Source organism: Colobus angolensis, unplaced genomic scaffold (assembly GCF_000951035.1).
Source record: "Colobus angolensis palliatus isolate OR3802 unplaced genomic scaffold, Cang.pa_1.0 Scaffold144, whole genome shotgun sequence".
In the NCBI taxonomy this organism is placed as follows: domain Eukaryota; kingdom Metazoa; phylum Chordata; class Mammalia; order Primates; family Cercopithecidae; genus Colobus; species Colobus angolensis.
The window spans coordinates 4080874-4095138 of NW_012114533.1; the positions used below are offsets into that span (position 1 = coordinate 4080874).

General features: G+C 42.1%; 1 protein-coding gene across 1 annotated transcript in view; it reads left to right on the forward strand.

Moving 5' to 3' along the window:
* The first annotated feature begins 3274 nt into the window (after positions 1 to 3274).
* Positions 3275 to 14265, forward strand: part of HPSE2 (heparanase 2 (inactive)) — an 86368-nt gene continuing 75377 nt past the window's right edge. The window contains exons 1-2 of the mRNA XM_011935588.1: positions 3275 to 3637; positions 6656 to 6813. Of these exons, the coding sequence (XP_011790978.1) occupies positions 3348 to 3637; positions 6656 to 6813 (448 nt within the window). The 5' untranslated portion in view covers positions 3275 to 3347. The remainder of the gene's footprint in view (positions 3638 to 6655; positions 6814 to 14265) is intronic.

Below are 14265 nucleotides of genomic sequence, written 5' to 3' on the forward strand. Positions count from 1 at the left end.
TTTTTTTTTTTTGAGATGGAGTCTTGCTCTTGTTACCCAGGCTGGAGTGCAATGGCTCCACCTTGTTCACTGTAACCTCCTCCTCCCAGGTTCAAGCAATTCTTCTGTCTCAGCCTCCTGAGTAGCTGCGATTACAGGTGCCCACCACCACGCCCAGATAATTTTTGTATTTTTTAGTAGAGATGGGGTTTCACCATGTTGGCCAGGCTGGTCTCGAACTCCTTACCTCAGGTGATCCACCTGCCTTGGCTCCCAAAGTGCTGGGATTACAGATGTGAGCCACTGCGCCTGGCCTGACAGTTCATATTTTATGCAGAGGCCCAATACTTGTGTTTTAGGAAATTACAATCTAAGACAAAACAGAGATGCAGATTGCTGTCACCTAGCACACAGAAGATAGAATAGAAACATCAATCTAATATACTGATGAATAATGAACTACTTACAGCAAATTATTTAGGTCTAGATGAGAGGTAAGACAAAAACCATGATATAGTGTATGTGTGGCAGCTATTTGCAAAGAGTATCTCTGGAGATCTAAACCCAAACTAAACCAAAGGACCAAACAATCAAATCATCTTAGTGACCAACCAGGGCTAACCCCTTAAATATCAGTGATTTCTTTCCCCTGATGTCCTCTATAGAATGACTTAGAATTTCAATGGCTAGACTAGAGAAATGGTTTTCATTGGGAATTAAGAAAGCAAGCAGTTTGTTTGTTGATTTTGATTTTAATACCACATACAGATTCTGATGAAAATATTAAATACTACTTAATTAGGCCAAGAAACCATTACAGAGTAGTTAGGTCAGTAAGCAAAAATGGTGAAAATTCATAATTAAGCGCATTCTCATTATACTCAAGTTCATTCTTGGTCACAAGAATAGATATTTTTGAGAGGAATATTAATTATAGACATCTAGTGGACATATTTATTCAAATTGTCTTCCATTGGTCCCAATTAACATGGCTTCTAAAGGTACATTCACTTGTAAGCCAAGGGTTTTTTAGGCCCTTGGAAAATCTGGCTTATTGTCAAAAATAAATAATTTAAAAAATTCTTAATAGCAAATGAACTAATGACTTTACAAAGGAAGTATTTTTTGAAGGAGATGGCCAGGAAAATGTTAATAACTGGGAAAACAAATTATTGAACAGAGACCCAAACTATAATTTACTGTGACAAATAAAAGTATTTATTTTTCACATTCTTCTGGAGAGGAGCATATTATTTCAGTGTGTTGAGCATGACTGGATTTAGCATTAACTTATTTCACAGAATTTATTGAGTGTCTACTAAGTGCTCTGGTCTGGGAACACAAAGACAAAAGTGTTTGCTCGCCAGGCTGTTGCCATCTCTAAGAGGTGCTCAATACATACTTAAAAATTACAAAAATTTCGACTGAAATTTGTATCACACCACACACCCACACACAGACACACACACACAGTTTAAAGGATCTAAATGTGTTAGAAATGTTCAGGAACTGAAGGAAATAGGCCTTAGGGCTGGAGCCAACATCCAATACTTCACTATGTAACAGCTTGATTTAAAAAATCATCTTTAAATAATATGACTTGCATTTGCTTTCTCCCGTATCATTTTATGCAGTCCTATTTCTAAAAGGTCGTCATGGCGCTTCACAGATGAATGCAACATAATCTCGATTTCCTGGATGCTTAGGTTGGTAGAGGCTTTTCAGGGTACTTCAGCTGAAGGTCACTACTCCAGCTCTTTTCAGATAGTTAATCCTGGTCTGGGTGGAGGTAAGAGGATATAGGTTGCTATTACAGCGTTTGCTGGGCTTTAAGACTAACCCTTGTCCATCCACCCCTGGGGAAAACCCTTGCTCTGCATTTTAGGGTTTTACTTGTTTGATACCAAGGAGAGCCCTGGACGCTTCAGCGTTTCTGCCTGCCCACACTACATAAAGTAGTTCCCTTCATCTGCCAAGTAGAAGGCCCATTTTGTTCCAGAAAGAAGCCGAAAGTGGAGCCCAGCAATGTGTCTGCATCAAACTGTGCCTGATCGCTTTCCCGCGCTTCAGGTTAGGACCTAGAATTCAATTCGCAAGCTGTTGTGGGGTGGAAGCTCAATGAGCAGCGGCGGGTCGTGCATCACGCGGCTTCCGGCTGTTATTCCCCATCCAGGGCTATGTGACTCTGGTTTTGACTGGGGGCCAAGATGGAAACCCGAAAGTGTCACTATGGTCCCATCTGACACTGTAAAGGCGCACTTCCCTGCTGGAGGGCTAAGTATAAGATTGACCTCCAGGAGGGTCTGGAGGGGGGACTCTACCTGTGCAGCAGAATAGAGTGGCCAAGCAGTGGCACAGTTGGAAGCAGAGCTGCCCTGACTATCCAAGCACAGTCCAGGTAGCTTCGACTTGGCCAAAGCCAGCATATATTGACGCTCCCAAGATCTTTATTCCTCGGTTGCAGGCAAGAGCAGAGCAGAGCCAGGGCGCATGTCCCTTTTGGCCCTCGGATCGGAGAAGCTGCTTGACCAGGTCACTGTGTTTTTCATTCTTGCCACTCTTTGCCCTATCGAGGTCAGAGGATGCTTCGGTGTGGTTACCCAACGCGTCACAGAGATCAGGGCTCCTGTTCAGGGAATCTACTTCAGGGCTCTATGCTTTGACAGGAATCAACGCCTCAACTTAACCGCCCTTGCTATTGCTGCTTCAACCAGAAAAGGGCCCTGAGCGGATGAAGTGCCTGACGCTGTCAGGACAAACAAACGTGCTGTCGGTGGGAACACTACTCCAGCGCGCTCGGGGTTGGCGCTGGGGCTTTCGGGTCAGAGTCGGAGCTTGACCAGCCCTCCAGAGCCTCGCAGGGAGGGAAGTAAAAAACGAGACGCCTTGCTCTGTACCCGAGACGGTACAACGGCATGGTTTGGATTCCTCCCTCTGCTTCCTGACCCTAGAGGGTTAAATTAGGAGGGTACAACGCCACCCTTTTCTCCTCCTTCCCGCCTGCCCCCTCCCCTTACCTTTAAAAAGTTAAAAAATGTCTGCAGTAGAAATCTCTTAAAGGGGCGGTGCCGGTGTACGAGTTCTCTTGGCAAGAGTCACTGGGAAGGCTGGCTAGGGGCGTGAGTTCGCTCCACCAGCACCAAAACACTGAAAAAAAAAATAAAAAATAAAAAAAAAAACAAAAAACGAGCGAGCGAGAGAAAGAGAGAGAGAGAGGGAGAGAGAGAGAGAGAGTGTGTGTGTGTGGGGGGGGGGTGGGAGGAAGGGAAAAAAAGGGGGAAAAAGGCGGACAGACACACACTTTAGATAAGGACAATTAGTCACTAGCGAGACCAAGTAGGAAGAGAGGTTTAAATCAGAGGGATTGAATGAGGGTGCTCTGTGCCTTCCCTGAAGCCATGCCCTCCAGCAACTCCCGCCCCCCCGCGTGCCTAGCCCCGGGGGCTCTCTGCTTGGCTCTGTTGCTCCATCTCTCCCTTTCCTCCCAAGCTGGAGACAGGAGACCCTTGCCTGTAGACAGAGCTGCAGGTTTGAAGGAAAAGACCCTGATTCTACTTGATGTGAGCACCAAGAACCCAGTCAGGACAGTCAATGAGAACTTCCTCTCTCTGCAGCTGGATCCGTCCATCATTCATGATGGCTGGCTCGATTTCCTAAGGTAAGGCAGGGGCTTCGATGGATCATTTAAAATTTTTTAGTAACATCCCCTCAACCCCTTCCTATCCCCCATTCCAGAGGGGAAAGAAGAAAGTAAGCCAAGCAGATCTCTCAAAGAGAAGAAAGGAGGTTTTCCTCCTCCTGGATTGTGTGCTATGAGGCTGTAACTAGTGATTGGGAAAAGCAATGTTTTCTATTAAGATGCACATGTTTGCAATGCAGAAGGCATTTCAGAAACTTATCAGTTATGACTGAAAAAATGTTGTGCTTACATATATCCACAATTAGCCTCCCCGTCTCCTTCTGAAAAAGAAACAAGAGGTTCAGAGCAGTTACAAAAGCGAAGAAAAGATCTCAAACAACAAAGAGCTGAAAAGAATGGGTATGTGTGTGGGGGTGTGTGTGTATGTGCGACAGAGGGGAGTGTGTGTGTCTGTGAATGCTCAAGCGGGATTGCACGAAAGTGGAATTTTCCACGGAAAGATCGTTTCGTCAGTTCTCTCCCACTCTCAGACAGAAAACGAATTTAAGCAGAGGCTTGAGTGGTGGGCAAGTTGGATCGGAGTTAAATTTTTTTATTTTATATCCTCCGCTGTCATCTCCAGACTTCAGGACTTTGTAAGGCGCTTTTTATAGAAGGAATGCTCCCCTCCCCCCCCAGTTCCTCCTTAAATCTCCTGCGGTAACTGCACAGTTTAGCTTTTCTTTAAAGAAAAGAAAAAAAAAAATCCTCGCTGGGGTCACAGCGTTATAAGGGAAGCGGTAAGAGACCCAGAAATACTCCAGGGAGGCTTCGGAGATCTGAACCCCGCACCAGCGGATTAACAAACCCGGAGGTTTGTGATTCCCTTTGCTCTAGGGCTTGTAATCTAATTGGGCTCACACTCTCCCCGGGTTGTTGCAGTTTGGCAGTTAGGCAACTATGATCCCTTCCCATCAGGGACAGAGTTGCAGTGTAAAATAAGAAATAAATCCTCTGCAATGTCGAATCCAAGTGTTGAGTTTTTAAAAATTCCCTCCAAGTTGGAGCCTCAGCTGTGGGTTCCCCTCGAAGAGCCTTCAGCGCTCTCAGTCCCACTCTGCCCCAAGGCCACGTCCGTTGTGCGTCCTTCGTATTTTTCACTCCTTGCGAAATTCGAGTTTTGCTTCTTGAGGTGCGCCTGCCTCTCAGCTCTTGGGGTTGTTCCCCTGGCCCGGGTCAGGTCTGCGGATGCCGCAGGTAGCGGGAGGCGCCACGTGGAGCGCTCCTTCCACATGGAGGAAGGATAGCGGAGAACTGAGAGGCTGTAGCTTCCTTGCGGAGGCCGTTTCGGTTCCTGCTGGTGCGGTTGCTGCCAGGGCGGAACAGCCAGCTCCGCGCGGCCCAGCTTCCTCTTCGAAAGCTCCTTCGTGCAGCAGAGTGCGTCTCTGAGCTCGTCCGAATGTAGGGTGCAACGGAGTTTTCCGCAATGCTTGTCGCACTTGCATTGAACTCCCTCAGCTGCGCAGACCCCCTTTCCCCTCCAGCTTTCTTTCTTCTTTTTAAAAATCAGCCTGTTCGCCTAATGCTTTCCTGCCTCAGAAAAGAGTCTGGAAGGCAGGTTTTCGGGGAAGAGGTCCTGGCGGAGCGCATTCGCATTGGCTGTGCAGGCTTCTGGATGAAAAGTTGTTGGAACTGCCCTTTCCCCAGGACCGGATTCGCGCGGACGTCTCCTTTGCCACAGTAGGCCCACGCGACGCCCTGACTGTGTCTGTCCTGGAGCGCGGTCCCGGAGACTTCAGCCAAAGGACCCTTCTGGTTGCAAGACCCTGGGGTAGCCACGTCTCTTCTCAAAAAACTCCAAAAGCAGAGTCTGTTTTTTCTTTCTCGTATCCACCTACTTTATGATGCTCTTTAACGTCACCATTTGGATTTGGGTTTTCAGGATCTGAAACAGTAAAGCGTTAAAAAATAATTTACAGACCCGGAACTCAGCAGCTGATCCCCTCAGCATTATCAGTATCTGCATTGCTCCTTCCCTACTCCTTCCCAAAGCAGCAGCCTTTGGCTTTTAAAAACCTATTGATGGAAATTCTGACCTTAAATAGATGTAAATGCTATTGTTTTAATGCTCATTTAGTATCCCCTAACGCGCAGGTTCCACATTTCGGCAAGCTTCATTTTCCCTAGCGGTTCCAAACGGCCCCAAGTGGGAAAGAAGAAAGATGGAGCCTAACTCGGGGGTGGGGTGGGGAGGAGGATGTTACCTTTCCTGAGATCAGGCGGAATTGTTTCAGGGGCCAAAGAGACGTTGCCTTTACTCTGTGTGTGTGTGGTGGTGGTGGTGCGGGAGTAGAGAAGTGTTCTTGGAAAGGCAAGGGTTTACCCTGGGGATCTTTCCGTCCGGGGATTTGGGAAACAATGCGGTTTTTACAATATAGTGAAAAAGACAAATCAACTCGGACATTAAAAGAAAGAAAGTAAGAATCCACTTAAGCTCAGGCGCCGGGCCTGGTCTGAGAGAAACAAGGCAGGTTTCACCCCCTGCACGGAGGTTTGTGGGGCCCCTGGGACTGAGGAGGCAATGCCGGCTTTCAGCATACAAGTTTTTGGCAAGGGTCGGAAGCCAGAGGTAGGCGCGCCTAGCGCGTCTCCGCCCGGAGCGCTTTCCTGGCAGTGGCAGAAGCCGGGCAACTGCGCTTTAGCGCGGTGCTCGTAGCGCGTACACCCACCCCATACAAACACTCTATGAACAAACACAATCTGTAGCCTTTAGGAGATCAGGATCTGGGTGTCTGCGGGATGGGGCCGCTGCGGGCGCCTGGAAGCGAGAGGCATAGCCCCCGGTGTCGGGCGGTGAGGGCGAGCTGGGGCGCGGGGCACTAGCTAGAAGCTGCGGGAGCGGCCAGGGGCCAGCGTGGACTACCGGCTGGGGCAGGCACAGAGCCTCTAGCCCTCGCCAGGTCGCCCTCAGGGAGTAGGAAGAGGGCCCTTCTCCGTGCCCCACGCGCTCTCATCCTGTCCCGGGAACCTTTCCTCTCTTATTCTCTTCCTCTGCAGCTCCAAGCGCTTGGTGACCCTGGCCCGGGGACTTTCGCCCGCCTTTCTGCGCTTCGGGGGCAAAAGGACCGACTTCCTGCAGTTCCAGAACCTGAGGAACCCGGCGAAAAGCCGCGGGGGCCCAGGCCCGGATTACTATCTCAAAAACTATGAGGATGGTGAGAAACTTGATTACCATTCTTTATCAGGGGAGTGGAAGCGAGCACCCGCTGGGTTTGTGTGTCTATATGTTTGTGTGTGTGTGTGTGTGTGTGTGTGTGTGTGTGTATGCGCGCGCGCTGGGGCAGATTTGGAGAGCCTGGTTGCAGCTCTCCTGAAAATGAAAAGTTGGAAGCTTCAGACGAGGAGACACTGCAGTATGGAAATCCTGACCTCATTGCGCAAAGGGGGTTCTCCAGGTTGTTCTCACCTAGCTGCCGGCCTTTTGCTGGGCGGCTGTCTTGGAGGCTGCAAGCTGGTAGCCCAAACTACTAGCAGGCTGGTCCTGCGGAGTGTAGATGCAGCAGGTTTTTTTTGAGAAAATTCAGCCAGGTTCATAGATTATTAAAGGTCAGAGTCATATTTCTTTGCTAAAATTCTAGGCAAAGTGCCTTTCTGTTTTTCTTATTTCTTGCCTTCCTGTGATGAGGGTACAGAAGGGATTTTTGAAGCGCACTCTAAAGTTTTCTGGAATAATCCCTTTTAAATTGGTCCCTTGTTGAGGAAGGTTTGGAAATCTCCACAGTTAGTTCTTCTTCAGATTGCCTAATCTCAGAGTTGCATTTTTTTCTGTTTTAAAATGGGATTACAAATGCCAGCTTTCTTTCCTGACCGAATTACGTAAGTGTTGGAAGGGCTTTGACAACTTGAAATCCTATTTCAGTCAGAGAGGCCAATCTTTTTTGGTTTGAACAGTCTTATTTTTACTAGGGAAAAAAATGAAAATGCTATTGAAAAATTTTTGTTTAGAAGGTTAGGTGTTAACATCTATGAACTTCCTGTTTAAGTGGAGGGATGTGCTTTCAAAGAGGCACGATGGGTATTGGCGTTTCTTGAGCTATTGACACTGTTAAGATTGGATAGAAGAGGCATTAGTGTCCATTCTTGGAGGGCTTTCTCCCCGCTGCTGTTCCTTCTCATAAGTAAACTACAGTTTTATATATAAAGGGCTCGGGGACAGGTTTTCAGAGCCCTCTGAATTTTGTTACATCTTGTTCTTACAAATCAGCTAAAGGAGCAAATGCCCTTGTATTTTCTTGGGACTTCATTGAAAAGAACTTTTGGAGAGGTATTGGAATGTATTTCAAGGGTGGCTGAGGAATGTATTTTTAAACTGCCAGAATAAGAGAAAGAGGGCAAGGCTGAGGCTTCTTGAGTTTGGAGCATGACTAGGACTTACTCTTTTATAACATTTGCCAAAGCATGTAGGTGTTTAAGGCTATATCTTTTCAAAGATAAAAGTCATTGCTATAAAAGTGTGGATTGCAAGTAGACTTTTTGCTGTCACTCAGCATAAATGCTGAAAGGTAAAAGATAGTCTTTAACAGCACCTCTGATGGTAATTTGACCCAGAACCTTATAGCTCCCAGGGTCACTGTCAGCTCTGTGATCAGACATAAGAAGGGAGAATATTAATGGTTTTCCCTATGAGATAGCTCTTCTTCCAATCCATTTGAACTATTTCCTCTTTAGTTTGTGGGAAAACTTGTAAGAGCCCCGAGAATTGCTGGGGGTGGGGGCGGGGGTGCGGAGAAAGGACAGTTATAAGTTTAGAAATTGGTCTGTTTCTCTCAACCTTGTACCTAGGATTATGTTACATTGAGAATAATGAGATCTGCTTAAAATGAAGGCTACAATTTGTTTCCCTTTGTGAAAGGAGAAAGTGGGCATCATGGGGAGAAAAGAAATTGGCAGAAGGCAGTGCCCTGTAAAACTTCATAGAATTAAAAAAATAAATAAATAAATGGAAAGATCTAAGAGGTCACCTTCAGTCCTTCTATCATGTCAGGGGCCAGTATAGGATCATTCCACATGGAATCCTTTTCTTGTTTTGTCCAACCTGGCATTAAATATCTCTAGGAATGTAGTTTTTCACCACTCATAGGGGAGAGATTCTCCTGTCCCATAAGCTTTTGCTGGGAAATTTCTCCTGAATTTTCCCTTTATAAGTATTTACAATTATTCCTGTTTGCATTTTTTAGACATCTATCTTAAAAATAATTTCTGCCTTTGGTGTGGGTGTTAGCTTCAAAAAAAAAAAAAAAAATTTCCTCCTTTTTTATCTAGACTACCTGGATCTAATTCTTTTAAAACTTTCTTTAAAGTCAGTCCTTCCAGACACTAATCTGTTTTATTGCTCCTAGCTGAACTCCTTTTGATTTATGTTTTCCTAGTAATAAGATGCTCTGAACTATATCAGTATTTGAGACTTTAGCCGAGTTAAAGAGAATGAGAACGTCCTATTTCTGCCCTTTGAAGCTAACATATCCTTAAATTGCCCATACTGTCTTTGTTGTTGCATGTTGCATTGCAGAATTCAAGGCAAAATGTTCTTGGTATAGTCTCAGCAATTTTGAAAACATTATGCTTCTGTTGTCCCTTTTCATCTAGTGATAACTCTTATCATCACGAGCATCTTGAAGTAATTAAGCCTTCTTAGGAAATGGCCCTGTAGTAAGCACTTGGGCATAAAGGCATCTTATTAAAAGATGTATTTACTTAAACATAGTACAGAATAACAACATATATTTTGAGCAATAAGATATACCTACTGGCACATTATGAAACTGAATGATACAGTGAAGAGAAAATGGAATTTGGACTTAGGAAGCTTGCACTGCAGGCCTGGCCCTATCACTTATGAATGTGTGGCCTGGGGCTTACTGTTTATAGCATGTGGATGATGATAATTACCTAATGTGCAATGCTTCTCTGAAGGTTCTAAGAGGTAATATTTGTAAGTTACTTTTTTTGACTGTACAACACTATAAGAAAGGTAAGGATTCTTACTTTCATTAATGGCAACATCAGCAAATTTATAATATATATTTAATGTTTTAAAGTGGGATTAAGGAGTGAGTAAGATTTCATGAGACTGAAGTTTTTGCAGAAGGCACACGGTAGATTTATGGAATTACTTGAGAGGATTGAGAGAATGTAGGGAGAATTATCTTTAAGGAACAGAGTTGAGAACCAAAGGTGGCTTTTGTTACGTACTAATGTTAAAATGAATGGATAGTTGTAGTGTTGAGCAAAAAGCCTCCACTCTTCTGGTTAATCCGTTTATATTGCTACCCTGATATGATTTCTTTTTTTTCTTTTTTCTTGTTTTTGAGATGGAGTCTCCTCTGTCGCCCAGGCTGGAGGGCAGTGGCACGATCTTGGTTTACTGCAATCTCTGCCTCCCGGGTTCAAGTGATTTTCGTGCCTCAGCCTCTTGAGTAGCTGGGATTACAGGTGTGTACCACCATGCCTGGCTAATTTTTGTATTTTTAGTAGAGATGGGGTTTCACCATGTTGGCCAGGCTGGTCTTGAACTCCTGACCTCAAGTGATCTGCCCAACTCAGCCTCCCAAAGTGCTGAGATTATAGACATGAGCCACTGTGCCCAGCCCGTGATGTGATTTTGTTGTTCCCCTTGTTTTCCCATGAATTAATAATGCAATTAACAACTCATGTGTCTTCTGTTTTCCAAATACTTTCTGAGCACATTAATGCAACTGTATTTTCTCTAACTTTGTAAAACCACTGTTTATGTATCACTTTGGGAGCTTCACTGGTTACTCCTTTAATGCAGTTAACTATTCTACTCTATGCTTAGGCACCTTGAATTACATACACACATAGTGATGATGGAAGAAGTAAAAATAGATTTGTTCTTTATACCCTAGGAATCTTACCGTTGCCTAACTTCCTTTTTGTTCTATGTTTATGCTTTACTTGCTCTCAACAAAGAAATCTTGGGTTATTCTTCTGTTCTTAAGTTTATTTTTTTCCAGTCTTCCCCTCTTTGTATTATATTCAATGTGGTTTATTTGTATGCATGTTTTTTAAGACCATAGCTGTATCTTTAATGAAGATGTACACCATTTTTTAATGTACCTCAAAAGCCAGCTTAATATTTCTAAAATGTCATATTCATCACGTTACTCTTTTGCTAAAAACTATGGTTATTTTTGGATTGCTTACATAATATGTTCAAACTCCTCAACTTGACATTCACAACCTTTCACATTTCAGTCTCAGCTTACTTTTGCTACCCTCTGTTTCCATATACCTTTTATTACAGCCAAACTTACTTGATTGTTCACTGTCTCCTTAAAGCACCTTTATTATCTCAACCCCATGCCTTTGTTCAGTTAGCATATGAATATGCCTTGAACGTCTTTCTCTTGGCTCAAGTCAGAGCTTACTCCATCCCACCTAGTTTTTGAAGGCCCACTGCAAATGTTCCTTATTTGCACAAAAATGTTCTTGAACAGGTCATTCCACAGTGATCTATTCTTTCTCTAGACTGCTGTAGCTTTTACTCTTTATGCTTTTCTTTTGGCTCCTTCTGCCTTGTTTTGCCATTTAACTTCATATATATATACACATTCAATTTTTATATATATATACATTCAACTTTATATATATACATATACATATTTTACCTTTCCATCTAGAATGCAAATTCTTTATAGGAAGAGACTATATCTAACTATTGTATATCTACAATGTCTAGCCTTTATGATACATGGTAGATCTTCAGCAAATTTTCTTGGGTGTATACTAGGTTAAAAGCACTGTGAAAGGCCCTGGGAAAATGGAGGTGACCAGTGGAGAAATGAGTGAAGGTATACATGAAGATTCTATTCATTTTACACTTTCAACACATATTCCCATGCAGTCCATTTTTGATGCTTATTTTTTAATGACATTCTTCATGATTTTAACCATGTGCTCTTTATCTTTGGTTGTCTAAGTTGTGTTGATTTTATGCTATGTGTTAAATTAACTTTATCACCCAGTTTAAAGCCTTGCACTAGAACTACATTTAAAAAAAAATTGTGTCTGTTTCTACCTTGCCTTTACTTTTGCTTTTCTTTGTTAGTCTAATGTAATTTCTATCCCTGATTTTTCAATTCCTGGTGTAACTGTGCCTTTTCACAACTTTCAAATATCTTTTATCTTTATCTCCTGAAGATTTTTCTCTTCAGAGAGCTTCTAAATTCTAAATGATGAATGTGTGTATACTTCGTAAACTCTAAGACACTGTATAACTATTATTATTCTCTTTTCTCTAGGAAGCTTTTCCACAGATGAGGTAGTTAATTCTTTTTCTTTCTAATCCCCTTCTATCAATCAAGACTTATGGTATAAGAACAGCACAACTGCCAAAATATGTATTTGCCTTGAACTTATTCACCTTCTATTATCTCATTTTATTTCACATAATGTTTTAAAATTCTGTTACATTTAATAAGTATGTACTGATTATCTACTCTCTGTTTACTTTCATGCCAAAGAATGGCAGAATATAAAATAAATAAAGGATGCTATCCCAAATCACCATTAGAACACAACAGTAATAATTGCTTTAAGCAGGATACATTAATCAAGTGTTGAACTTAGTGGGTGGAACTTTAAAAGAGGATATTTGCATAGCCTTAAAGCATCTCCCTCATAACATTTATTAACTAATTATTGTGGTGGTTTTAATATATGTCCACAAATTCTCCACCTCTGGGAGGTGGAACTTAATTCTTCTTCCCTTGAGTGTGAGTTGGATTTAAAGAAGAGAGTCTCCAAAAGCAAAAATAGTAACTTTTCACTGGAGAAACTGACAGTCATCATTTCATCAGTGACTAAGGTTAACATCAGCAGATAAGTCATATTGATATCATGTATTATTCTCTGATATGATATAATGAGAAGGGTACTTCACCATGTGCCCTGTAACTCTCAGTAGACGTGAGAAAACATTAGTCAAACCCAAACTGGAGGATACTCTACAAGATACCTGACTTGTATTCTTCAAAAGATACTGTGTCCTGCTGTCAATGAACCAGTAGTGTAGTTGGTCAGACAACATTAACACTGATAAAACTGAAGAAAAACAGAAAGACAATTTAGAATGAAGTGCTAAGTGGAATATAATAGTTTGCCAGGCTATAACAAGAAAAGTAGAGTTGAATGCTGGTGAGACTTAGGTGGAGTCAGATAGGTAGGTAGACCTTAGAGAGACAGAGACAAGAAGAGAGGATATGCAACTCAAGGGAAAGAGCATGAGGCAAATCCTCATATATATTTGGGCAGGAAGGAAACCACCCTGAAAGTATGTCAGAAATTATCTTAGTTCATGTGGTAGAACCATGTCAAAATCTCTTTTATAGAAGCCTATTTACACATTTTTGTTAAATAGAAATGTTTATAATTAAAGATAAATATATGAAAATAAAGTACATTAAAAATTATCCCAAGCAAAGTTCATATTGCTAGAATTATGTCTAAATTGGTTTTAATATATTCTAATCTATTTTTCTTAACTCCAAAACATATAATTGAAGAAGAAGAAAAAGAAAGTACATGTGTGAGACAAAAGGTTGGTTGGGTAAATCCAGATCAGATTATGGAATCTTGAAATTTAGGCATAGTAAAATGGAATTGGCCCTAGAGGAAAAAAGAGGCTGTTATAACTTGTTTTACTTCACTGGAGAAGAGAAGGACACATTTTTATAGGGGCCTTCCATGACACTTGCTCTGTCCCATCTTCCCTTTCCAAATCACTTGACACATTCATTCCCTCCCTCTAAGTAAACTGTGTTATAATAACTGCATTTGTCAAGGTTTGAGTTACAAAGCATGCTTAAAATACAATTATTAATTAGATTAATAAAATTGAATTATTAATTAGATTCTTACATTGCAAGTTTCATAAAGTAAAAGATCTTAAAATTTGCTTATTATTTTATGTTATTCTTCCTTCTTTTGTAGAGTAAAAACACGCTAGTATTTTATAATATTCATTGAGTAGGCATCCAGTTTCAGGCCTCTGTTTGACACTGAAGCTGGGAAGATTAATGGGGCCCAGGTGTAATTGTCAAATTACTTACTACTGACTTCTTGTCACTTCAGCAACAGCAGCCAAAAGCAGTTTTGAGAGAATTTTAGGCCCAAGAAAAGCCTTCATTCTAACTTCATCCTTGGCATTTCACAATTTGTCTGCCAATAACTTTAGAAGGATTTGATATAATTTAATATTGTATTAAAAGTGTCAGTAATCACCTGAAGTTTTTTGTATGTTTATGAAGTTTTATTTATGTTTATTTTATTCTGCCTTTTGAAATCAAAATGGATGCATTTCTCTAATACCTTTGAAATTTTGTACCCAGGCCCTGAGTGTGAGCTGCAGTTCACTATATCCCAGTAAATTTGAATTTGTATCTTAGAAAGATTTAGTCACCATGTCTAGTCACAATGTAGTCATTGTGGCAACGTGCATACTGCTAGAAGTGGTACAGACCAAGAAATACTGGTCCATTACTTGTGGAGGTGGCTTAATTAATTTCAGTGAATCAGAAAAACCAGTAAATAAACCTTTTAATGCTGACCACGTTTGTATAATTTACCACCTGGGCATTGGGGAAAAA